The 24,196-nt window shown below is 46.7% G+C and overlaps 1 protein-coding gene and 1 pseudogene across 1 annotated transcript in view; one reads left to right on the top strand and one right to left on the bottom strand.

The window, feature by feature from the left end:
- Window positions 1-24,196, bottom strand: part of ak9 (adenylate kinase 9) — a 457,701-nt gene that overhangs the window by 362,450 nt on the left and 71,055 nt on the right. Inside the window, exons 8-11 of the mRNA XM_038801009.1 lie at window positions 18,704-18,826; window positions 18,487-18,561; window positions 4,756-4,857; window positions 3,629-3,768 (exon numbers count right to left, since the gene is read on the bottom strand). Of these exons, the coding sequence (XP_038656937.1) occupies window positions 3,629-3,768; window positions 4,756-4,857; window positions 18,487-18,561; window positions 18,704-18,826 (440 nt within the window). The remainder of the gene's footprint in view (window positions 1-3,628; window positions 3,769-4,755; window positions 4,858-18,486; window positions 18,562-18,703; window positions 18,827-24,196) is intronic.
- Window positions 19,790-20,938, top strand: LOC119967106 (annotated as a pseudogene).

Raw genomic sequence — 24,196 nt, 5'->3', positions numbered from 1 at the left:
CTGTTCACCCTTCTCCCCCAGAATGTCCTGCAGCCGCTCCGAGAAATCCTTGACCCTTGCACCAGGGAGGCAACATACTGTCCTGGAGTCTCGATTGCGTCCGCAGAACCGCCTGTCTATTCCCCTTACGATTGAGTCCCCTATCACTATAGCCCTGCCATTCTTCTTCCTGCCCTGCTGCGCAGCAGAGCCAGTGATGGTGCCATGAACCTGGCTGCTGCTGCCTTCCCCTGGTGAGCCATCTCCCTCAACAGTATCCAAAGTGGTATATCTGTTTTGCAGGGAGATGACCACAAGGGACACCTGCACTGCCTTCCTACTCTTGCTCTGTCTTTTGGTCACCCACTTTCTATCTCTCTCAGTAACTTTCACCTGCGGTGTGACCAACTCACTGTACGTGCTATCCACGACGTCCTCAGCATTGCAGATGCTCCAAAGTGAGTCCATCCGCAGCTCCAGAACCGTCAAGCGGTCTAACAGGAGCTGCAACTGAACACACTTCTTGCACGTGAAGGAGCCAGGGACAGTGGACTTGTCCCTGAGCTCCCACATCGCACACGAGGAGCATGACACGGGTCTGGGATCTCCTGCCATGTCTTAAACCTTTGGTTAACTTCAACAACTACAATTTTTTTTAAAACAAAGAAAAAAATAAATAAATATACCAATAACATGTCCCAATCTCAGTCTCCCTTCCTCCTCCTCCTTCCATCAACCTGCTCCTGTGCCTGGCGAAACGTGGCATACACAGGTCAGGCAGCAGGCGACCGAGGGGGGGGGGGGGGGGGGGGGGGGGGGGGCATCTGACCGGACTGTCCGCGGCTTTATTTGCAGCTAGATGTCCTTGGAGAGGGAGCATGCAGTATTCACAGGCACATTTCGTACACAGTAGACAAAAAGAATAATCAAGAGAGAACACTGACAAATGGTACATCGACAAACAGTGATTGGTTACAGTGCGGAACAAGGGACCAAACAAAGCAAATACGTGAGCAAGAACAGCAGTGGGTGTCGTGAATAGTGTTCTTACAGGGAAAAGATCAGTCCGATGGGGAGTCGTTGAGGAGTTTTGAAGCTGCGGGGAAGAAGCTGTTCTTATGTCTGAATATGTGGGTCTTCAAACTTCTGTACCTTCTGCCTGATGGAAGGGTCTGAAAGAAGGCAATGTCTGGGTGGGAGGGGCCTCTGATAATGCTGTCTGCCTTCCTGAGGCAATGGGAGGTGTAGACAGAATCAGTGGGAGGGTGGCAAACTTGTGTGATGCGTTGGGCTGAGATCACCAGACTCTGCAGTTTCTTGCAATCTTGGTCCGAGCAGTTGCCATACCAAGCTGTGATGCAGCCGGATAGGATGCTCTCTATCACACATCTGTCGAAGTTTGTGAGAATTTCTTTAGCTTCCGTTGGAAGTAGAGACGATGTTGGGCTTTGTTCACTGTTGCAGCAACGTGTGTGGACCAGGACAGACTGTTGGTGATGGTGACCCCCAGGAACCTAAAGCTATTGACCATCTCCACAAACATTCAAACCCTCCACCACCGACGAACAATGGCAGCCTTGTGGTACCATCTACAAGATGCACTGCAGTAACTCGCCAAGGTTCCTTAGACAGCACCTTACAAACCCGCGACCACTACCATCTGGAAGCACAAGATCAGCAGATGCCTGTAAACCCCATCACCTGGAGGTTCCCCTCCAAGTCACTCACCACCCTGACTTGGAAATATATCGCTGTTCCTTCACTGTCGCTGGGGCAACATCCTGGAAATCCCTCCCTAACAGCACAGTGGGTGTACCTACACTTCAAGGACTGCAGTGGTTCAAGAAGACAACTCACCACCACCTTCTGAAGGGCAACTAGGGATGGGCAATAAATGCTGGCCTAACCAGCGATGCCCACATCCCGTAAATGAATGTTTTAAAAAGGGCCCGATCCACACCATGGGCGATACAATGGAGCTGCTGAGGCACTGTGGCTCGTTTTCAGGATACAAGTTAAACTTGGGAAAAAGTGTGTACATTCCAGTAAACTCGCCATAGAGGGGAGTTAATCTAGGGGTGCTACCTTTTCTTATTGCGGGTTCCAGCTTTAGGTATCTGGGGGTTCAAGAAGCCCGGAATTAGGGCGGTCTCTGTAACATGAACTATACGAGCTTGGTACCAGTGAAGACCGATCAGCAAAGTAAGATAATATTCCCCTGTCTTTGCCGGGCAGGGTCCCGTCAATTAAGATAAACATTTTACCAAGGCCATAGATTTTTGTTTTTGTTCCAGTGTTTGCCAATCTTTCTCTCTGAATCCTTTTTTGGGGAAGTCAAAACGTTGATTACGTCCTTTATGCAAGACAGTGAGAATTTGTAGAGCACTTCTTCAAAGGGCTAGACAGTCAGGGGGCTTAGTGTTGCCGAACCCGATTTTTTATTGCTGGGCAGCTAATGCGGAGTAGGTGTTAGGTTGGTGTAGTGATCGGGAGCCATGTGGGTTCAGATGGAATCAAACTCATGTAGAGAGCTGTTTCCACTTTGAAGATATGGAGACAATTCCGACAGCATTTTAAAATGGGGATCAATGTCGAAGCTGGCTCCCATTTGTGCGAATCAGCTGTTCGAGCCTGTGAGATTGATCTGTTCCTGGAGGGCTGGATGCCAGTCTGGAGGAACTGTCGGAAATGTTTGGGCTCTCACGGTCAGGTTTATTCAAATATTTACAAGTTCGCAACTTTGCAAAATATATTTTACTGACTTTCCCCATGGCACCGCCAACCTCTCTAATAGAGGGGGTTCTTTCACTCGCAGGCTCGGAGGAAGGAAGCATTTCTGGTATTTATGGACAGATCATGTTGGAGGATTCAGTGTCGGTGGAGGGTGTTAAGGCTAGGTGGGAGGAGGAACTAGGGACCATATCAGATGGTGAGGTGTGGAGTGAGGCCCTGTGAAGGGTGAACCCCACGTTCTCGTGCACAAGGCTTGGTTCAATCCAACTAAAAGTAGTTTATAGGGTGCATTTGACTAATTCTGGAATGAGTCGCTTTTTTTCAGGGGTGAAAATCAAGTGTGAGCTCTGCTCACGAGGTCCGGCTAACCATGTGCACATGTTCTGGTCTTGCCTCAAGCTTGTGGGTTTCTGGGTCTCCTTCTTTAGAACCATGTCGCCGATTCAGAAAATTGAGCTGGAGCCCTGTCCCTTAGTGGCCAAATTCAGGCTGTCAGACTTGTCGGGGCTGCAGATGGACACGGGGGACAATGTCCTGGCCTTCGCCTTGCTGGTTGTCTGGAGGTGAATACTGCTGGGGTGAATGTCTGCTTCTCCCTGCCAAATGCCTCAGTCTGGCTGGGAAATCTGATGGAGTTCCTGTACCTCGAGATAGTCAAGGTACACTGTGAGAGGAGACTGAGCGGGTTTTAGCGATGGTCGCCGTTAGTTGCTAAGGAGGGGAGAAGGGAAGAACAGAAAGGGGAGGGGTTAAGCTATCTTTTGGAGTTTTATGTTTGTATTTGAGTTTTTTTTGTTCTGTTATTTGGTATTATTTGGCATTATCCAATTTGAATAAAAATATTTTTTTTAAAAATAAAATAATTCTAAAGCTTTAAAACTATGAAAATATTACTGAAAGATTGCTAAAATTGTACCTCGCAGAGAACTGCAATTTGCCCATAACAATATTTCCCTCAAATAAAGACACAGGACATGCTCGGCCCCATTTGCTCCTGCGCCAGCGGTATCCAGGTGCTGTACGTTTCAGTACTGCAACTGATCGAAACAGGTCTTCCTGTTGAGGAACATTTAAAAAGAATTGTTAAGTCATTTTGGTATATTTTCCTGTACAGATTCAGAGCTGGTTAAAGCACAAAAAGTACTGTTGCTCATCAAAAAACTGGGGTCAGAGTCAAGAGCGATTGGAGGCTGGAGGAGTGTGGATGATCGTGAGTGAGGGTCGGAGGCGGATACATGTCCATGACATGAAATTCTTAAATGGAATGGGGAGGAGGACTCTTGCTCATCCTATCTTAAAAGTCAGGTAAGTATAATTCAAGAAATTAACTTGCAGATAGCAGGCCCACCAAAGCACAAGCAAACTAATCTTCAATCTCAAAGAGGATAAATAGTACATGTAGGAAAAAGGACCATTTAGTGGTAAGCTTAATTTGTAGATCAATTTTTAGAAATCAAAAGAGCTGTGCTAGCGATAAGGCATCAGGGAGAAAGCCAGGGATTTTCTGAGAGTGCAAAACCAAGCTTTACTGACATCCAACATGAAAATGCAGAAGGAATCAATCAACACAAGTTTCAGGATCAACTAGATCAACAAATGACTCCACTGAACACAGAAGCAGTGATTGAGGGTCAATTTGACAGAACAAAATAAGCCACCACCTCCTGAGTGTGATATTCTTAAGTAAGAAGTTATTTGAATCAGCGTATCCTCCTTCAATCTGTTAAAGTGGCTTATCCCATGATGATACTTATATTTGTCTATGGGATTGGATTGGTTTGTCACGTGTACGGAGGTACAGTGAAAAGTACTGTTCTGCATGCAGCTCAAACAGATCATTCCGTACATGAAAAGAAAATACATAATAGGGAAGACATAAAATACACAATGACACAGGCATCGGGTGAAGCCTACAGGATATCCTAGTGATAGCAGTGCCGAGTGTGAGGAGGAATGGGGAATTCAATTTCTTTTTTAAAAACACGTTCAGAAACTAGTTCAAGTCCTATACAAAACTTCATTTTTCCTGACTGGATTGCTCACATCATCAATTTCTTCTGGTGTTTCTTCTTCCTCGTCATCATGTAAACGTTGGACTAAAGCTGCAGGTTGTAGGCCCAAGAATTCCAATTTATACATCACCGACTAAAAATCAGAGGAAAGAAAAGCACCAAAATAAAATGTACATTTAAAAATTCTGCCCTGCACACATAAAAATTGAGAGAACAATGATATAACTGTAAATTATATGCATTTAGAACAGCATTTTATAGCTTGGATTCTTGTTTTCAGGAAAGTTGAGCTTAAAAATATAGGCATTCTCATAAAATAACTACATCAACTTTGCTTTATAATTTTTAAAAATTCTCCAAATTAGTACTGTTACATTTGATTTCACTGAGCACAGAGCATATCAGAAATACTCAGAATCACAGAATACTACAGTGCAGAAGAAGCCATTCGGACCACCGAGTTTGTCCCGGCGCATGAAAACACTTGACCTGCCAACCTAATCCCATTTGCCAGCACTTGGCCCATAACCTCGAATGTTATGACATGCCAAGTGCTCATCCAGGTACTTTTTGAAAGATGTAAGGTAACCCGACTCTACCACCCTACCAGGCAGTGCATTCCAGAACGTCCACAACCTTTTGGTAAAAAGGTTTTTCCTCAAATCCCCCCGAAACCTCCTGACCCTCACCTCACCTCGAACATGTACCCCTCATAAGTGACCCTTCAACTAAGGGAAACAGCTGCTCCCTATCCATTGTGTCCATGCCCCTCATAATATTATGCACTTTGATCAAGTCACCCTCAGTGTTCTCTACTCCAGCAAAAAAAACCCAGACTATCCAACCTCTCTTCATAACTTAAATGTTCCATCCCAGGCAATATCCTGGTGAATCGCCTCTACACCCACTCCAGTGCAATCACCTCCTTCCTATAATGTGGCGATTAGAATTTAACACAGTACTCCAGCTGTGGCCTCACCAAAGTTCGATACAACGCTTTTGTAATCGATTGATAATAGCATGTGCTCCAAATGCCTTTTTCACCACCCTATTAACCTGTCCTTATAGAGTCATAGAGTCATCAATGTTTACAGCATGGAAACAGGTCCAGACTTTCTATCACTAAGCTAGTCCCACGTGCCTGCATTTAGTCTATATCCCTCTATACCCACCCTGCTCATGTATCTGTCTAACTGCTTTGTAAAAGGACACAATTGTACCCACCTCTACTACTGCCTCTGGCAGCCCATTCCAGATGCTCACCACCCTCTGTGTGAAGAAATTTTCCCTCTGGTTTCTTTTGTATCTCTCTCCTCTCACCTTAAACCTATACCCTCTAGATCTAGATTCCTCTACCTTTGGGAAAAGATGTCGACTACCTACCTTATCGATGCTCCTCATTATTTTATAGACCTCTATAAGATCACACCTAAGCCTTCTACGCTCCAGGGGAAAAAAGTCCCAGCCTATCTAGCCTCTCTTTATAACTCAGACCATCAAGTCCTGGTAGCATCCTCGTAAATCTCTTCTGCACTCTTTCTAGTTGAACAATATCCTTCCTATATTAGGGTGCCCAGAACTGAACATAGTATTGCATGTATGGTCTTACCAATGTCTTGTACAACTTCAAAAAATGTCCCAACTCCTGTATTCAATATTCTGACCAATAATGCCTTCTTCACCACCCTGTCCACCTACGACTCCACCTTTAAGGAGCCATGAACCTGTACTCCTGGATCTCTTTGTTCTATAACTCTCCCAACTCCCTATCATTAACTGAATATGTACTGCCCCGATTTGACCTACCAAAATGCATCACCTCACATTTATCCAAATTAAACTCCATCTGCCATTCATCAGCCGACTGGCCCAACTGGTCAAGATCCTGTTGCAATCTTATATAACCTCCTTCACTATCCACTAAGCCACCAATCTTGGTGTCATCTGCAAGCTTACTAACCATGCCTACTACAGTCTCATTCAAATCATTAATACATATAACAAATTGAGGCACTCTCAATTACGACGCGAGAGCGAGGTCGGTAATCAAAGGCTTTAATATACAGAGAACAGGACAGCATTCGAGAGAAGTGTGCTCGCCACATGGAGCCTTATCCTATACTGTTTCCTGGGTGCGTAGCCAGAGGCGGAGTCCCCCAGGGTTCCAAGCCTCTTAAAGTGGCAAGGTATTAAAGGTAAATACCGTTCATCACATTCACCTCCTGTTTAAAAAAAACACATAGTCCGTCAGGGGTGAAGTGTTTTAAATTATAAGTTCAGTCTTTGTGGCGGTCTGATCGTCCGTGCTGACTTTCACCGCTCTGGTGGTGGCGCGGTGGATGCGGTCGGTTCCGATGGTGGTCTATCCGGGAGCACGGTTGACTGAGCCTTTGCCCGCCTTGGAGGGGGGGGGGGTTATCAGGGGTGATTAGGGTGGTCGGTGCCGGCGCCGGCTGGGAGGCAGGGGCCGCTATGGGGGGGGGGGGGGGGGGGGGGGGGGTGCGGGTCGGTGCGGGGTGGGGAGCGTCGGTAGAAGGGGGGGGGGTCGGTGGGGAAAACGTCGGGGTCGGTGGGAGAGTCGGTGGGAGAGCCAGCGGGTGCCAGGTCTCGCAGGGAGACAGTATCCTGCCTGCCGTCGGGGTCCTCGACGTAGGCATATTGAGGGTGTGCGTGCAGCAGGTGGACCCTCTCGACTATTGGATCCGTTTTATGGCTCCTCACGTGCCTCCGGAGTAGGACTGGACCCGGAGTCGTCAGCCAGAGTGGAAGCGAGACCCCAGAGGTGGACTTCCTGGGGAAGACAAACAAACGATTGTGAGGGGTCTCGTTCGTGGCCGTACAGAGGAGCGACCTAATGGAGTGCAGGGCATCGGGTAGGACCTCCTACCAGCGGGCGATAGGGAGACTCCTTGACCGTAGGGCTAGGAGGACAGCCTTCCAAACCGTCGCGTTCTCCCTCTCCACTTGCCCGTTTCCCCGCGGGTTATAGCTCGTCGTTCTGCTCGAGGCGATGCCCTTGCTGAGTAGGTACCGACGCAGCTCATCGCTCATGAATGATGTACCCCGGTCGCTGTGGATATAAGCTGGGAAACCAAACAGTGTGAAGACGCTGCTCAGTGCCTTGATCACGGAGGCCGAGGTTGTATCGGGGCAGGGGACAGCAAAAGGGAAGCGGGAGAATTCGTCGATGACGGTGAGGAAATAGATGTTGCGGTTGGTGGACGGGAGGGGCCCTTTGAAGTCCACGTTTAGTCGCTCGAAGGGCCCAGAGGCCTTTATCAGGTGGGCCTTGTCTGGTCGATAGAATTGCGGTTTGCATTCCGCACAGATCTGGCATGCCTTAGTCATGGCCTTGACCTCCCCTGTGGAGTAGGGTAGGTTGCGGAACTTGATGAAGTGGGCAAGCCGGGTGACCCCCGGGTAACAGAGGTCATCGTGGATCCATCGTGGATGGATCTCAGGCGGTCCAATTGCGCGTTGGCGCACGTGCCGCGAGACAGGGCATCTGGGGACTCGTTGAGCTTCCCCGGGCGATATTTAATATCGTACGTATAGGTGGAGAGCTCTATTCTCCACCTCAGAATTTTGTCGTTCTTTATTTTGCCCCGTTGTGCGTTATCGAACATAAAGGCGACCGACCGTTGGTCGGTGACGAGGGTGAACCTCCTACCGGCTAGGTAGTGCCTCCAGTGTCACACGGCCTCCACAATGGCTTGTGCCTCCTTCTCGACTGCAGAGTGCCGAATTCCCGAGGTGTGAGGGTTCGGGAGAAGAACGCTACTGGTCTGCCCGCCTGGTTGAGGGTAGCAGCCAGGGCGACGTCTGATGCGTTGCTTTCTACTTGGAAGGGAATGGCTTCGTCCACCACGTGCATGGCGGCCTTGATGATGCCGGCCTTGATACGGTCGAAAGCCGACTGGGTCTCATCCGTCAGGGGAAAAACCGAGGTCTTAATGAGTGGCCCGGCTTTGTCCGCATATCTGGGAACCCACTGGGCATAATAGGAGAAAAGCTATTGAGGCTACAGGGAAGGGGGAGTTCCTTAAGGGGATGCATGCGGTCGGGAACCGGGCCTAGGACCCCGTTTTCCACGACGTAGCCGAGGATGGCTAGCCGGGTTGTGTGGAACACGCATTTCTCTTTGTTGTACGTGAAGTTGAGGGCCTGGGCAGTCTGGAGGAACTTCCTCAGGTTTGCGTCGTGGTACTGCTGGTCATGGCCGCAGATGGTGACGTTGTCCAAGTACGGGAAGGTAGCCCGTAAGCCGTACTGGTCCACCATTTGATCCATCGCCCTCTGGAAAACGGAGACTCCGTTTGTAACACCAAAGGGGACCCTGAGGAAGTGAAACAGCCAACCGGCTGCTTCAAAAGCCATGTTGGAACGGTCCTCTGTGCGGATAGGGAGTTGATGATAGGCCGATTTTAGGTCAACCGTGGAGAATACCCTCCAAATACAAATCCCTCACCTTGACCAGCCACACTTCCCTCCACCTACTATATACACTATCCATCCCTCCCGGCTCAAACCCACAATTCTCGCACAGCGGCGTTAGTACCGACATCCCTTCCACCCTAAAACGCCTCCTCAGCTGATGCTATATCTTCATTGTGGACTGCACCACTGGGCTCCCTGAATACCTACTCGGAGCCATTGGCAAAGCTGCCGTCACCATAGCCCTCAAACTGGACCCCTCACAAGATTCCTCCTCCATCCTAACACACTCTACCCCTGCTCCTTCCCACCACCGCCGCACCTTGTCCACATTCGCTGCCCAAAAGTAATGAAGCAAGTTTGGCAACGCCAACCCCCCCCTGCTGCCTCTGTAGCAGGTTCCTCCCCACCCTCGGCACCTTCCTCGCCCATACAAAGTCAGAGATGATTGTGTCCACTTTCTGAAAAAAGGCCTTTGGTATAAAGATCGGGAGAGGGTGAAAGATAAACAAGAACCTCGGCAGAATATTCATTTTCACCACTTGGACCCTCCCCGCCAACGTTAAGTGCAGTGTATCCCACCTCTTAAGATCCTCCCTGGCCTCCTCCACCAGCTTTGTTAAGTTCCACTTATGGAGCCCCGTCCATTCCCTCGCTACCTGAATCCCCAAGTACCTAAACCTATCCCTTGCTACCGTAAATGGCTTCCCTCCTAAATTAGCCTGCTGTGCCAGCTCATTCACCGGGAATACCTCGCTTTTCCCTACATTCAGCTTGTATCCCGAGTACCCTCCAAACCTCCGCAACAGGCCCATAATCCTTCCCATACTCTCCAACGGATACAAAAAGAGGTCATTGGCATAGAGCGACACCCGATGCTCCCTCAGTCCCCTCATTATCCCCTGCCACTCTGACGACCCCCTGAGAGCCATCGCCAGTGGTTCTATGGCCAGCGCAAACAGCAGCAGTGACAGCGGGCACCCCTGCCTCGTACCCGTGTAAGTCAAAGCTTCGTGGGCTCATATCATTCGTCCTCACCTTCGCTCTTGGCGCCACATACAGCAACCGCACCCTTGCCACAAATCTCGGCCCAAACCCAAACTTTCCTAAAACCTCGAACAAGTACCGCTACTCCACCCGGTCAAATGCTTTCTCCGCATCCATGGACACCACCACCTCCGGTACCAGAGCTCTCGACGGATTCATCACCACATTCAACAGCCGTCTTAAATTACTCACGAGCTGCCTGCCCTTCACAAAGCCTGTTTTATCTTCTGTAACCACCCCCGGGACACAATCCTCCATCCTCCCCGCCAACAATTTAGCCAATACTTTCACATCCGTGTTCAATAGTGATATGGGTCTGTACGACCTACATTCCACCGGATCCTTCCTTTTTTTGGGATTAGTGTGATTACCGCCTGCTTCATCGTCTCCGGCAGCTCCCCCTTCTCTAGTGCTTCATTAATCGCCCCCAACAGATGTGGTGCCAGGTCCACTGCAAATTACTTATAAAATTCTGCCAGGTACCCATCCGGCCTAGGGGCCTTCCCCGACTTCATACCCCTGATACTTTCCAGCACCTCCCTCAGCCCCAGGGGATCCTCCAATGCCTGCCTCTTTGCTTCCTCCACCTGGGAAAATTCCAGCTCATCCAGAAACCGCCCCATGTCCCCCTCCTCTCTCCCTAGGTCTGCCTTATAAAGTCTCTTGTAGTACTCTCTAAATGCCTCATTTATCTTCCCTGGCTCTGACACCACATCCCCAGCCCCAGTCCGGATCGTCAATATTTCCCTGGACACAGCCTGCCTCCGCAGCTTGTCAGCCTGTTAAATTGCCCTGCAACTTTTTCCTCCTCGCCAAACCCTCCACGGTGGGCACACTCGAATATTTCCTGTCCACCTCCACTATCTCGCTCACTAGACAGTCATGTTCCCCCCTCGTTTCCTTATTCGCACGAACCGTAAATGAGATAATTTCTACCCCGACCACTGCCTTCAGTGCTTCCCAAAAAATGCCCACTGACACCTCCCCATTCTGATTGAACTCCACATAATCCCTAATCATCAACAGCACCTTATCACAAAAACCTCCATCCGCCAACAACCCCCAGTCAAACCTCCACCCCGGCCTCTGCTCTCGTCCCGTACTGATCCGAATATTCAGCCAGTGGGGTGCATGGTCCGAGATAACTATCCCCTCCACCCCAACCAAATTCTCCCGACTCACTACAAAGTAATCAATCCTCGAATACACCATATAGACGTGAAAAGGAGGAATACCCCCTTCCCCCTGGGTTCTGAAAGCGCCATGGATCCACCATACCCATCCTGTCCATAAACTCCCCTAGCTGCCTTGCTATTCGTATGCTACCCACTGACCTGGGGCTCGATCTACCCACCATCGGCTCACCATCAACTGGTGTGTGGCCAAATCCGGGATTGTTGCCAGCAACCCCCTCATAAAACCCACATCATCCCAATTTGGGGCATACACATTTACCAACACTACCGGTGCCCCTTCCAATACCCCACTCACAATCACGTATCGTCTACCTGGATCCCTCACCTCCTTCGCACTCACAAATCCCATTTTTTTGCTCATTACAATCACCACACACCTCGATTTCAAATCAAACCCCAAATGAAAAACCTGCCCAACCCACCCCTTCCTTAACTTAACCTGGTCCTTCACACGGACGTGTGTCTCCTGTGAAAAAAACATCCCCGCTTTCAAGCTCCTGAGGTGCACGAACACCCGTGACCTTTTAACCGGCCCAGTCAGTCCCCGGACGTTCCACGTTGCCAACCTTACCGGAGGCTTGCGCCTCAAATCCCATCTACCATCCGTCATCTTCCCCATTTAACTCCTGCCCATTTGATTCCAACCCAGGTGGCCCCTTTCTTTTCCCTTGACCATATCATCTCTCACCTCCTGCCGCGTCACAGAAACCCCCACCCCCGCTTTTCCCTTTCCCTTTCTCTCCCCCACTTCCCCCCCTCCCCCCGGCCACCCCTCTTGGTCTTCTCCCCCACCACCTCACTTCCATTCACCAGCATAACCTGCTAGCAAGGCTGCCCCTGGCGAAAGACACATACTAATGACCTCCCCCTCCCTCTCCAAACCCCCCCCCCCCCCCCCCCCCCCCCCCCCAACCCGCCGACTCCTCAGCTCCAGGAAGATGGCCTCCCGCTGGCCTTACCCTCCCCCACCCAAACAAGGATTTCTCCTGAACTCCAGGTCGCCTTCTCCAAAAGCAAACAAACAGATGTTAAACACAAACAGTCCCATAGAACAGGAGGGGGGATCAGAACATCCATCCCCACATAAACTTTTCACCCATTGTCCGCTCAGTTCTCCCCCAGTTTATGCTCCTCAATGAAGTCTTCGGCACTTCTGAGGTCTCAAAATAATACTCCCGGCCTTCGAACGTGACCCATAATTTCACTGGGTAGAGCAGCTCAAACCCTGATCTGCCGCCGGTACAGCACCGCCTTGGCCTTGTTTAAACCTGCCCGCCATTTTGCCAACTCGGCTCCGATGTCCAGGCAGGCCCACTATTCGCAGGTGCTGTCTTTGAGGTATTCTCCTGCTCCTCAACCTTTGCCCTCAACGTTTTACAAAGGTCACCTAGGAGCCCCACCTCCGCTTCCAGAGCTACCACACAATCGCTGTGGTCCGAGATCACTCCTTAGATCTCCCGAATCTGCAACCCCTGCACCTCCAAACACCTCTCTATCCGCTCTAAAGTACTCTTCAGGGGTGCACAGCTTCTGCAATGGCCTTTGCATGATCCTCATGCATTTCTTTCCTCTGTTTATGGAATTCCTCCTTGATAAAAGTCATCAGTTCCTGTATCTGGGGCCTTCAGCTTGCCCCTCCCCTGCCTGCATGCTGATAGAGGCTGTTGCTGCAGCACCAGACTGTTTCAACTTTCCAGCCAAATCTCTCACTGCTTACTGCTGGGTCTGGTGATCAGAAGGCATACCATGCCAGGGGTAAACTACTCCTCTAACATTCACCTACCCCTTTTCATCAAAATTTCATCCGGATCTGTGTGAAAAGAGCCCTTTTGTGTGACTTTAAGCAGGGACAGCCCTGTATGTGACCATTCACTCCATGGTCACAACGTGAAGTACACAGGGGTAGGAATGGTTCTCAGATGTTCCGGGGTTTAGATGTTTTAACAAGAATAGGCAGGGAGATAAAAGAGGAGGGGGAGTGGCACTGCTAAATAAGGAGTGCATTACAGCTGCAGAAAAGGAGGTAGTCGAGGAGGGTTTGTCTACTGAGTCAGTATGGGTGGACGTCTGAAACAAGAAAGGAGCAGCCACTTTACTGGGAGTTTTCTATAGACCTCCCAATAGCAGCAGAGAGATGGAGGAATATATTGGGCAGCAGATCTTGGAAAAGTGCAGAAGTAACAGAGTTGTTGTCATGGGTGACTTCAACTTCCCTAATATTGACTGGAACCTCCTTACTGCAAATGGTTTGGATAGAGCAGATTTTGTCCGGTGTGTACAGGAAGGATTCCTGACTTAACATGTAGATAGGCCGACTAGAGGGGAGGCCATATTAGATTTGGTGCTTGGCAACGGACCAGGCCAGGTGTCAGATGTCTCGGTAGGAGAGCATTTCAGTGACAGTTGTTATGGGTCAGGGTTTAGAGAACCCCAAAGTGTATCATGGCGTTCACCTGACCCACAACGTTTATTAGATTGTGGTATGGGGAGCACAAGGCCCACTCTACAGGTGTGGTACAGCAGAAATGGAAAAGTATTTTTTAAAGCAAAACATGTTTATTCTCTGAACTCAAGTTAACCTTTTTAAAACATACAGTGAACATCTTAGCAACCATGAATTCAAATTCTACCCCCAAAGAATACAACACTAGGTCATGTTTAATAACTTCTCAAACAACATCCAGAAGACAGAAGAAACATCTTTCAACAGAAGCACATTAGGTTTACATTCACTACCAAGAACATTTATAATTCTGAATTCACCAAATGATCAAGAGATAGTCTTTTGATGGCAGAGAGAACAGCAGTACACCTGCTTGGTCTGGCTTCAGCTTCAACACTGAAAACAAAACTAAAGCACACCCTGCAGCAAACTGCCTAAAACAAAAGTTAAAAAGCTGACAGCCAGCCCAGCTCCACCCACACTCTGACATCACTGATAATACCCATTTCTTAAAGGTACATTTCTTAAACACCCATTTCTTAAAGGTACTCTCACATGACACAGTGACCACAACCCCTTGACCTTTACCATAGTCATGGTGCGGGATAGGAACAGACAGTGTGGGAAGCTATTTAATTGGGGAAGAGGAAATTATACTGCTATAAGACAGGGGCTGAGGAGCATAAAGTGTGAACAGTTGATCTTGTGGAAATGCACAACAGTAATGTGGGGTATGTTTAAGGAGCACTTGCTGCGAGTGCTGGATAGTTTTGTTCCACTGAGACGAGGAAGGAATGGTAAGCCGAAGGAGCCTTGGATGACAAGAGAAGTGGAGCTTCTAGTCAAGAGGAAGAAGGAAGCTTACGTAAGGTTTAGAAAGCAAGGATCTGGCATGGCTCTAGAGGGTTACAAGGTAGCCAGGAGGGAACTCAAAAATGGACTTAGGAGAGCGAGAAGGGGGCATAAAAAGCCCTGGCGGGAAGCATTAGGGCAAACCCCAAAGCGTTCTACACTTATGTGAGAAATAAGAGGATGGTCAGAGTGCGAGTATGGCCGATCAGGGATAGTGGAGGAAACTTGTGCCTAGAGTCTGAGGAGATAGAGAAGGCCCTAAATGAATATTTTGCTTCAGTATTCACTAGAGGGAGGGGCCTTGTTGCTCATGAGAACAGTGTGAACCAGATTAATAGACTCAAACAGGTTGATATTAAGAAGGAGGATGTGCTGGAAATTTTGAAAAGCATCAGGATAGAAAAGTCCCCTGGGCCTGACGGGATATATCCAAGGTTACTACGGGAAGCGTGGGAAGAGATTGCTGTGCCGTTGCCGATGATCTTTGCGTCACACTCTCCACTGGTGCAGTACCGGATGATTGGAGGGAGGCAAATGTTGTTCCCCAGTTCAAGAAAGGGAATAGGGAAATCCCTGAGAATTACAGACCAGTCAGTCTTACGTGTGTGGTGAGCAAAATATTGGAAAGGATTCTGAGAGATAGGATTTATGATTATTTAGAAAAACATAGTTTGATTAAAGATAGTCAGCATGGCTTTGTGAGGAGCAGGTCATGCCTCACAAGCTTCATTAAATTCTTTGAGGATGTGACGAGACACATTGATGAAGGTCGAGCAGTGGATGTGGTGTATATGGATTTCAGTAAGGCATTTGATAAGGTTCCCCATGGTAGGCTCATTCAGAAAGTTAGGGGGCATGGGTTACAGGGAAATCTGGCTGTCTGGATACAGAATTGGCTTGCCATAAGAAGGCAGCAAGTGATAGTGGATGGAAAGTATTCCGTCTGGAGGTTGGTGACCAGCGGTGTCCCGCAGGGATCTGTTCTGGGACCTCTACTCTTTGTGGTTTTTATAAATGACTTGGATGAGGAAGTGGAAGAGTGGGTTAGTAAGTTTGCCGATGACACAAAGGTTGGTGGAGTTGTAGATCGTGTTGAGGGCTGTTGCAGGTTACAACAGGACATTGACAGGATGCAGAGTTGGGCTGAGAAGTGGCAGATGGAGTTCAACATTGATAAATGTGAAGTGATTCATTTTGGAAGGTCGAATTTGAATGCTGAATACAGGGTTAAAGGCAGGATTCTTGGAAGTTTGGAGGAACAGAGGGATCTTGGGGTCCACACACATAGATCCCTCAAAGTTGACTTCCATTAACAGGGGGATTGAGTTTAAGAGCCGCAAGGTTTTGCTGCAGCTTTATAAAACCCTGGTTAGACCACACTTGGAATATTGTGTCCAGTTCTGGTTGCTTCATTATTGGAAGATGTGGATACTTTGGAGAGGGTGCAGAGGAGATTTATCAGGATGCTGCCTGGACTAGTGGACATGTCTTATGAAGAAAGGTTGAGGGAACTAGAGCTTTTCTCAGTGGAGCGAAGAAGGAAGAGAGGTGACTTGATAGAGGTGTACAAGGTGATGAGAGGCATGGATAGAGTAGATAGCCAGAGACTTTTCCCCAGAGTGGAAATGGCTGTCATGAGGGGACATAATTTTAAGGTGATTGGAGGGAGGTATAGGGGAGATGTCAGAGGTAGGTTCTTTACACAGAAAGTGGTGAATGCGTGGAATGCACTGCCAGCAGAGGTGGTGGAGTCAGAGTCATTAGGGACATTTAAGCGACTCTTGGACAGGCACATGGACAGCAGTAAGTTGAAGGGGTGTAGGTAAGGTTGATCTTAGATTAGGATAAATGGTCAGCACAACATCGTGGGCCGAAGGGCTTGTACTGTGCTGTACTGTTCTATGTTCTATGTTTTCCTCAAACACGCCCACCCCTCACTTTGAACTTGTGTCCCCTTGTAACTGACCTTCAATTAAGGGGAACAGCTGCTCCCTATTCACCCTGACCATGACCCTCATAATCTTGGATACTTCAATCAGGCCGACCCCTCACTGTTCTCTGCTGCAGAGAAAACAACCCAAGCCTATCAACCTCTCTTTAAAACTTCAATGTTCCATCCCAGGCAACATTCTGATGAATCTGCTCTGCACTCCCTCCAGTGCAATTACATCCTTCCTGTAATGTGGTGACCAGAATTGCACATAGTACTCCAGCTGTGGCCTCACCAAAGTTCAATACAGCTCCAACATGACCTTCTTGCTTTTGTAATCTATGCTCCGATTGATAAAGATGAGTGTTCCATGTCTTCTTCACCACCCTATTAACCTGCCCTTCTGCCTTCAGAGATCTATGGACAAACACGCCAAGGTTCCTTTGTTCTTCGGCACTTCCCAGTATCAGTCCTTGATAGTATACTTCCTTGTTAAATTACTCCTTCCAAAGTGTATCACCTCAAACTTTTCAGAGTTAAATTTCATCTGCCACTTATCCGCCCATTTGACCATCCTGCCAAATTTTCCTGTAACCCAAGACACACAACCTCACTATTAACCACTCAGCCAATATTTGTGTCATCTGCAAAATTACTGATCCTACCACCCTCATAAATCTATGTCATTTATATGAATGACAAACAATAAGGGGCCCAGAATGGATACGCCGCTGGTCACTGGCTTCTGACAAAGCCATGCTGACGATCCTTGAACAAACCTTGCCTCTCCAAGTGGAGGTAGACTCTCTCCTTCAGAATCTTCTCCAGTAGTTTCCCAACCACTGACATGAGACTCACTGGTCTGTAGTTCCCTGGCTTGTCTCTACAATCTTTCTTAAATAGTGGGAACTCATTGGCTATTTTCCGGTCCTCTGACACCTCCCCCGTGGCCAGAGAGGAATTAAAAATTTGGGTCAGAGCCCCTGTTATGTCCTCCCTCGCCTCTCACAGCAGCCTGAGACACAATTCATCCAGGCCTGGAGATTTGTCCATTTTTAAGCCAGCCAATACCTCCAATAACTTGTCACTCGCTATAAATCTGCCCAGTAAATCTTTATTTTCTCCATCCTTCCCTTTTTGGCTGAGTGTGAGCCTTCTTTTGTGCTTTGGGTTGTGCAAATAAACTAACACTTTTAAGTTCATCCCATCTCAAGTTTGCTGTAATTATTAATAGAAAATTGGATTGCATGAAAATTGAGGCGTTGGGAAAAATATATATATAAAGGAAGAAGCAATTCAATAATGTCTTCCTGTTGAAATGAAATGAAAATGAAAATCATTTATTGTCACAAGTAGGCTTCAAATGAAGTTACTGTGAAAAGCCCCTAGTCACCACATTCCAAGTCAAAGTCAAAGATGTGCAGGTTAGGTGGATTGGCCATGATAAATTGCCCTTAGTGACCAAAATTGCACTTAGTGTTGGGTGGGGTTACTGGGTTATGGGGATAGGGTGGAGGTGTTGACCTTGGATAGGTTGCTCTTTCCAAGCAGACTCGATGGGCCGAATGGCCTCCTTCTGCACCATAAATTCTATTCTATCTATGAATTCTGGCGCCTGTTTGGGAAGGCTGGTACGGGAATTGAACCGTGCTACTGGCCTGCCTTGGTCTGCTTTAAAAGCCAGCGATTTAACCCAGTGTTCTAAACCAGCCCCTGTTTATGGACGGCAGGTGAGTGGAGAAATTAGTGGTGTTTAAATTAAACCCCTTCTGCCTGCAACAGATGCCTGCCTGCATTGTTTTAAAAAAATAAAAACTTTTTTCTTTAAATCATTCAAATGCTGTTGCACAATTTTCTTACCATAAATATCTCATTCGTTTTTTTGTTTCCATCCAGTTCTATTATATTTTGATGGTCATGATCAGTCATATAATCCTTTGTAGTTGATAGACAAAAAGAAGCTTTGAGACACAATTCCGTTATAATGAAAATATAAAAGTACTATAAATGCTGTGAATGTCGTACTAACTACAAATTCAAGTCAAATCTAAAAAACTTACAAGAAATTATTCCATACCTCTAAAAGCCTCAGCATTTTGTCTTTGTACATGGCCACATTTTTTTCGATAGTTGAAAGAAGATCTTCAGGTCTCCTCACTAAACGAGCAGCAAGGCTCATGCCACCCTCTGCAGTCTCTTCCTAATCACAAAGATTGACCAAATATATTTTTTAAATGCCTCTAACATTAAAATGATGATTCAGAAAATAGGTGGGTAGATCACACAGAGAAAAGAATCATGCATAAAAAGGTTAGCAATATTTAAATGACTACAATAATCGAGATTACATGGCAATGTAATGTTTTAATATTAATCATCTTTATTAGTGTCACAACTAGGCTTACATTAACACTGCAATGAAGTAACTGTGAAAATCACCTAGTCGCCACACTATGGCGCCCGTTCGGGTTCAGTGAGGGAGAATTCAGAATGTCTTGTGGGACTTGTGGGAGGAAATCAGAGCACCCGGAGGAAACCCACAGACACAGGGAGATTCCACATAGACAGTGACTCAAGCCAGGAATCGAACCCGGGTCCCTAGCGCTGTGAAGAAACTACTGTACTACCATGCTGCCCTTTTAGCTAGAAATATATACTTCTGTACACTGCGAGTACATTTAATTAACTCCGAAAATGTTGAGTTTTGCATTCATTTTGACAAAAAGGCCCACCAGCAAAGTTCCATACATAGCTTTGAATCTATAATTACATGAAACGTGTGTAAGAATGAATTAATAAGAGTGAGTAAAAGGGGAATAGATCTGGAAGGGAATCGGGCTGGAAGCTGCCGCCAGCTGTGGCTCTCTGTCTCTCCCTCCCATAGCCGGGCTCTGTTTGAAAGTAGCCTGAGGGAGGGGGGAGAGAGAGGAGGGAAAGTGACAAGCCCGGGACCCGGAGCCAGACTCGCTACATTGAAGGTACGACTTTAGAAGAGCGGCGAGGCAGAGCTGAGAGCTAAAGCCCTGGGTGCCAATACCAGGGCAGAGAGGGGGGGGGGGGGGGGGGGGGGGGGCATTTGTGATGAGCCGGGCACTCAGCATTGATCAAGGTTTGCTAACCAACACAATGTAGATTTAATTTCCGCACTTGTCCCGTCTTCAAGATGCTGACTTGGTTAAAAGGCAAACGTGTTGGGTACTGGCTGAGCGAGAAGAAGATCAAAAAGCTGAATTTCCAGTCCTTCGCGGACCTTTGCAGGAAAAGAAGCATAGACGTTGTGTAGCTGGATCTGGAAAAACCTATCGAAGAGCAGGGACCACTTGATGTTATAATCCACAAACTGACCGATGTAATACTGGAAGCGGAACAAAATGATGCACAGTCCCAGGAATTGGTTCAGAGGTGATAGGTGCAGAACTTACGAGCTGATCTGCAGACTGGAAGGGCTACATGCAAGATGATAAGAGTCTGTTCCCCGCCCTTTATAGAACTGAGCAGCCAGTGTGGGGAGGACACCATGGCAGAGATTGAGATGCACAAGCTGACATTCCCATTGATTTGCAAAACTAGAGTGGCACACGGCACCAACTCTCATGAGATGGCAATTATATTCAGTGAAGATGGTTTGAAAGATATGAAGCCACGGTGTGTCATCCAGAACATTATAAACCACAATGCAGTCCTCTACAAAGTGTTTGTTGTCGGAGAGACTTACAGCGTGGTTGAACGGCCATCATTGAAGAATTTCTTGAGGGGCCTTTCAGACACGAAAACAATATTCTTCAACAGTCACAATGTCTCAAAACCAGAGTCTTCGTCTGATTTAACAGCACTCGATGCAGTGGAAGGTGTCTTCAGACCCCCAAGTGATGAAGTCATCAGAAAAATATCCAGGGCACTTTTTGAGGTACTTAGCATATCCCTCTTTGGCATTGACGTAATCATCAATAACCAGACTGGCCAACACGCTGTCATTGATATTAATGCATTCCCAAGATACAAAGGTGTCCTAGAGTTCTTCACTGAGCTAATAAACCACATCCAGGCTGTTCTGCAAGATCAAAGCCCGGAACCGGCTCAGTTGAACCGGAACGGTAAGGCGGCTGAGCAGGCTGTCAGCATCTGTGGGGAGCGGGCCTGTTCTGCTGCTTCAGGCTTTGTGACCATGGGAGCAAAAGATCCATGACTTGTAGAAGATGACCCATGCAGTAGCAAGAGGCTGCAGCACCAACGATTAAGTTGCAATTCTGCTTTGCCACCCAACTTTTAGAACTGTGTTGCTCCCATGGCAACTAAGGCATCTTCACAATAACCACTGAGAACACTGGACCAAACACAAGGTTTGATCTGTGTGGGGATCAATCTGAACCACTTTCTTAGACCAATGAAACAATTTATGTTTTGTCTGAATGACTTCACAGACTCACAAAGACTGGAGCACGGTATCGAAGGGATATTGAGGAGCAGATTGCAGATCCTTTGATAAACTCAATCCAATTCTTGTTAAATATTAACATAGCAAAAGTTGTTTCAGTGAGCTTTTACCATATACTAGCTATTACAAATGCTCTCAACAGGAATCGATCACAAGTGGCTAATTCAGTTAATCAGGAATCTTTCCTTTCATCCTGGGTATTTGGACATTTCATCTTTCTTCCCCCTTGATATTTCACCTTAATCAGCACACAGGACCCAAATGGTTTGTGCTCTATTCAAAGTTGTAGCTTCCTTTTAGAAACTGTAAGACATTTGAATTCTGTGGATCTTCCACATTGTTAGACTCCAGTAAGATATGTTCTGCATTTCTAAAAGAAGGTGGTTGAAGCTTGGAAGAGGGCAAGTTGGGCAGCACGGTGGCACAGTGGTTAGCACTGTTGCCTCATGGCACCGATGACCTGGGTTCGATCCCAGCCTGGGTCACTGTCAATGTGGAGTTTGGACATTATCCCCTTGACTGCGTGGGTTTCACCCCCACAACACAAAGTTGTACAGATTGGCCATGCTAAATTGCCCCTTAATTTAAAAAAAAAGAACAGGGCAAGTTGGAGGCGTTGTTTGGCAAGAGTTGTTCTCGGTAAATAGATGTTCTGTATTACAAATAAAAATCTAAATGATAAGATTGAGGGGATATTAATGTATGGTAAAGTCACATTGCTTCCAGATAGCAGCATGCAAACAAAGGCAATTTAAAAACTGCACAAGGCAGACTCCCAGGACAGAGGCGTGATGGTGCGGTATCCTTCACGCCCATTTTCTTGTTCAGTTTAATCGTCGCCAATGATGCACTTCCATACACGATCTTCTCTTCATTTGGAAACCAACAGTGTGAATGAAATTGTGGAAATAGCTATAAAACATCATTCATAGATTGCAATGGTTACAGCTCAATGTTGCAGATAGTCATTACTTACCCTTCATTTCCCTTTCTTCAAAAAGCAGCATTGAGGAATTTGTGACGTACACTTGCTCATTTTCTTAGTTCCCGCTTGAAAAAGCACCGAGGTGGGTAGTGTCTCCGGTCAGCACAGAGTTCTTTCCCCATGATGACAGTACTTCAGTATTTAATCAGAGCCTGTCAGTTTCAGTACTGCTCGCCCATAATTCTGAGTTTAATTGATTTTACAATAATATGGGAAAGGGAAGAGTCATAAGTAGGTTATTTGTGTGCTTGGAGTGTCATTGGAGGAAAGAAATGGGAAGTTACCCATTAGAAACCAAAGGTAAACGTCTGTTTTCTTTTATTAATTTAATAATTCCATGCAATCACTGCTCTTTAAATTACCTTTTTATGCACAAAATAAAAATCCATATTTTTTTGGACTCAAATCCGAAATGATTAGGTATGATTAACTACGGAGGAGGACACTGGGCAAGCAATTTTTTTTGTGTCATAATGGTTTGCATTGTAAATAAGACATAAAGTCAGACTTAATGACAATGTGCCTGTTGGAAAATACTGCACCATTATTAGGTGAATGTATTGCTGTAATAGACACTCCAGTTCACATGATTTAGCTTCGGAGGGCTTTGTTGAGGTTTATTGTAACAGCCTTAACCTCTACCACTCTAACCTTTTTGCAACCCTTAAGATAATATTATGCCAGGAGCTATTTGGGTGGTTATAGATGTGACTTGCCCCCTTTGGGTTCCTTTTTGCCATGGAGACCAGGCCTAAATATGTTTACAGCAAATTAAATTTAGTGTACTAGCTATTAGATGACCATCTTAATATGTTGATGTATTTCCTCTCTTCTCTCGTTGCATGAGAAGTAATGGTGAAATTATTACGTGATTTTCGTACTGCCTTAATATATTGGCTCAACTCTGTTGCACTGCTTCATTCTTCCACATAAACTACTGAAAGGTGATTGGGCATTTAGAATTTTTTTTTAAATTAGAGCTATTTTTTGTTAATATCTGAGTTGAGATTCACAACTTTCACCTGCATGAGTAATATTACCAAAATGTGGTAAATTTATTTCACCTCAATATCCCATTGGCATAAGCGTTGCCATAGTACCTGCAATCTTAAAGCGATGCAGCATGGCAAAAATAGATCTTATAAAAAGGATGTTGTCAGATGGGCTCTTGGGGATCTGGCACAGCTCACAAGAATTGGTTATTTTCCTTCATCTCCTCCCCGCTACAAATTCGTCAACTGGAGAACACACTCCATTGTGTTCTCAATGGAGAACGCAATTCTCCATTGTGTGGAGAATCGCAAAGCGATCAGAGCCAATTTTGCTGTTTTGCTTATCCCTATGAGTGGTACCTTGAGTGGGGGTGCCTTACAAAGATTTGGCAAAATTCAGCCAGCAGCCAACTTGAATGGCACGTGTGTGAGAAACTGAATTTCTGCCCTTGCGCTTTGAATGGCCAGTATTCTTTGATAAAACCCCATTCTTTAACTCTGCTGTTTTGTAAAACATCAAACAATCCACAGTATTTTCATCCAAACAGTCCGGTAACTGTTCTAAATTTCTAGAAGAATAATGGATTAACTCATTAACTGCTGGCATTTAAATTAGTGCTACTTCAATCAACTCATTCAGTTATCTGCTGCAAAAACAATTTTGCAATGGGAAAACTGGGAGCTTATAACACTCCCTGTTTATTTTGAGTCAGCGAGTTCCAAAAGACTGATGTTTCTGCTTCATCGCTTTAGATCTTGTCCCTAGTCAGTCTGAGGTCACCTGACTGTAACATTCACTTATATACTAATGACACTCCTAGTGGTCAGTCGGCGAATTACAACACAACCAAGATATCACATTAACCTGAAGAGAATCTTGAATTCGGACTCCTAAGTTCCTTTGTACTTCTGATTTCCTAAGCCTTTTCCCATATAGAAAATAGTATATGCCTCCATTCTTCCTACCAAAGTGCATAACCTCACACCTTTCTGCATTGTATTCCATTTGCCACTTCTTTGCTGATGCACATCGGGTGGAGGCAGGAACATCCAAGGGAGTCAGCAGTCGGAGGGCTACTGGACGCCAGGACTCAGCTGAGTCCCAGTCAGATGCTAAGACTCTGGATAGGGTTATCCCAGTGCTGATGCAGATCATAG

The sequence above is a fragment of the Scyliorhinus canicula genome, chromosome 6 (assembly GCF_902713615.1).
Source record: "Scyliorhinus canicula chromosome 6, sScyCan1.1, whole genome shotgun sequence".
Taxonomy (NCBI): domain Eukaryota; kingdom Metazoa; phylum Chordata; class Chondrichthyes; order Carcharhiniformes; family Scyliorhinidae; genus Scyliorhinus; species Scyliorhinus canicula.
This window is presented reverse-complemented; position numbering and strand designations above follow the sequence as displayed.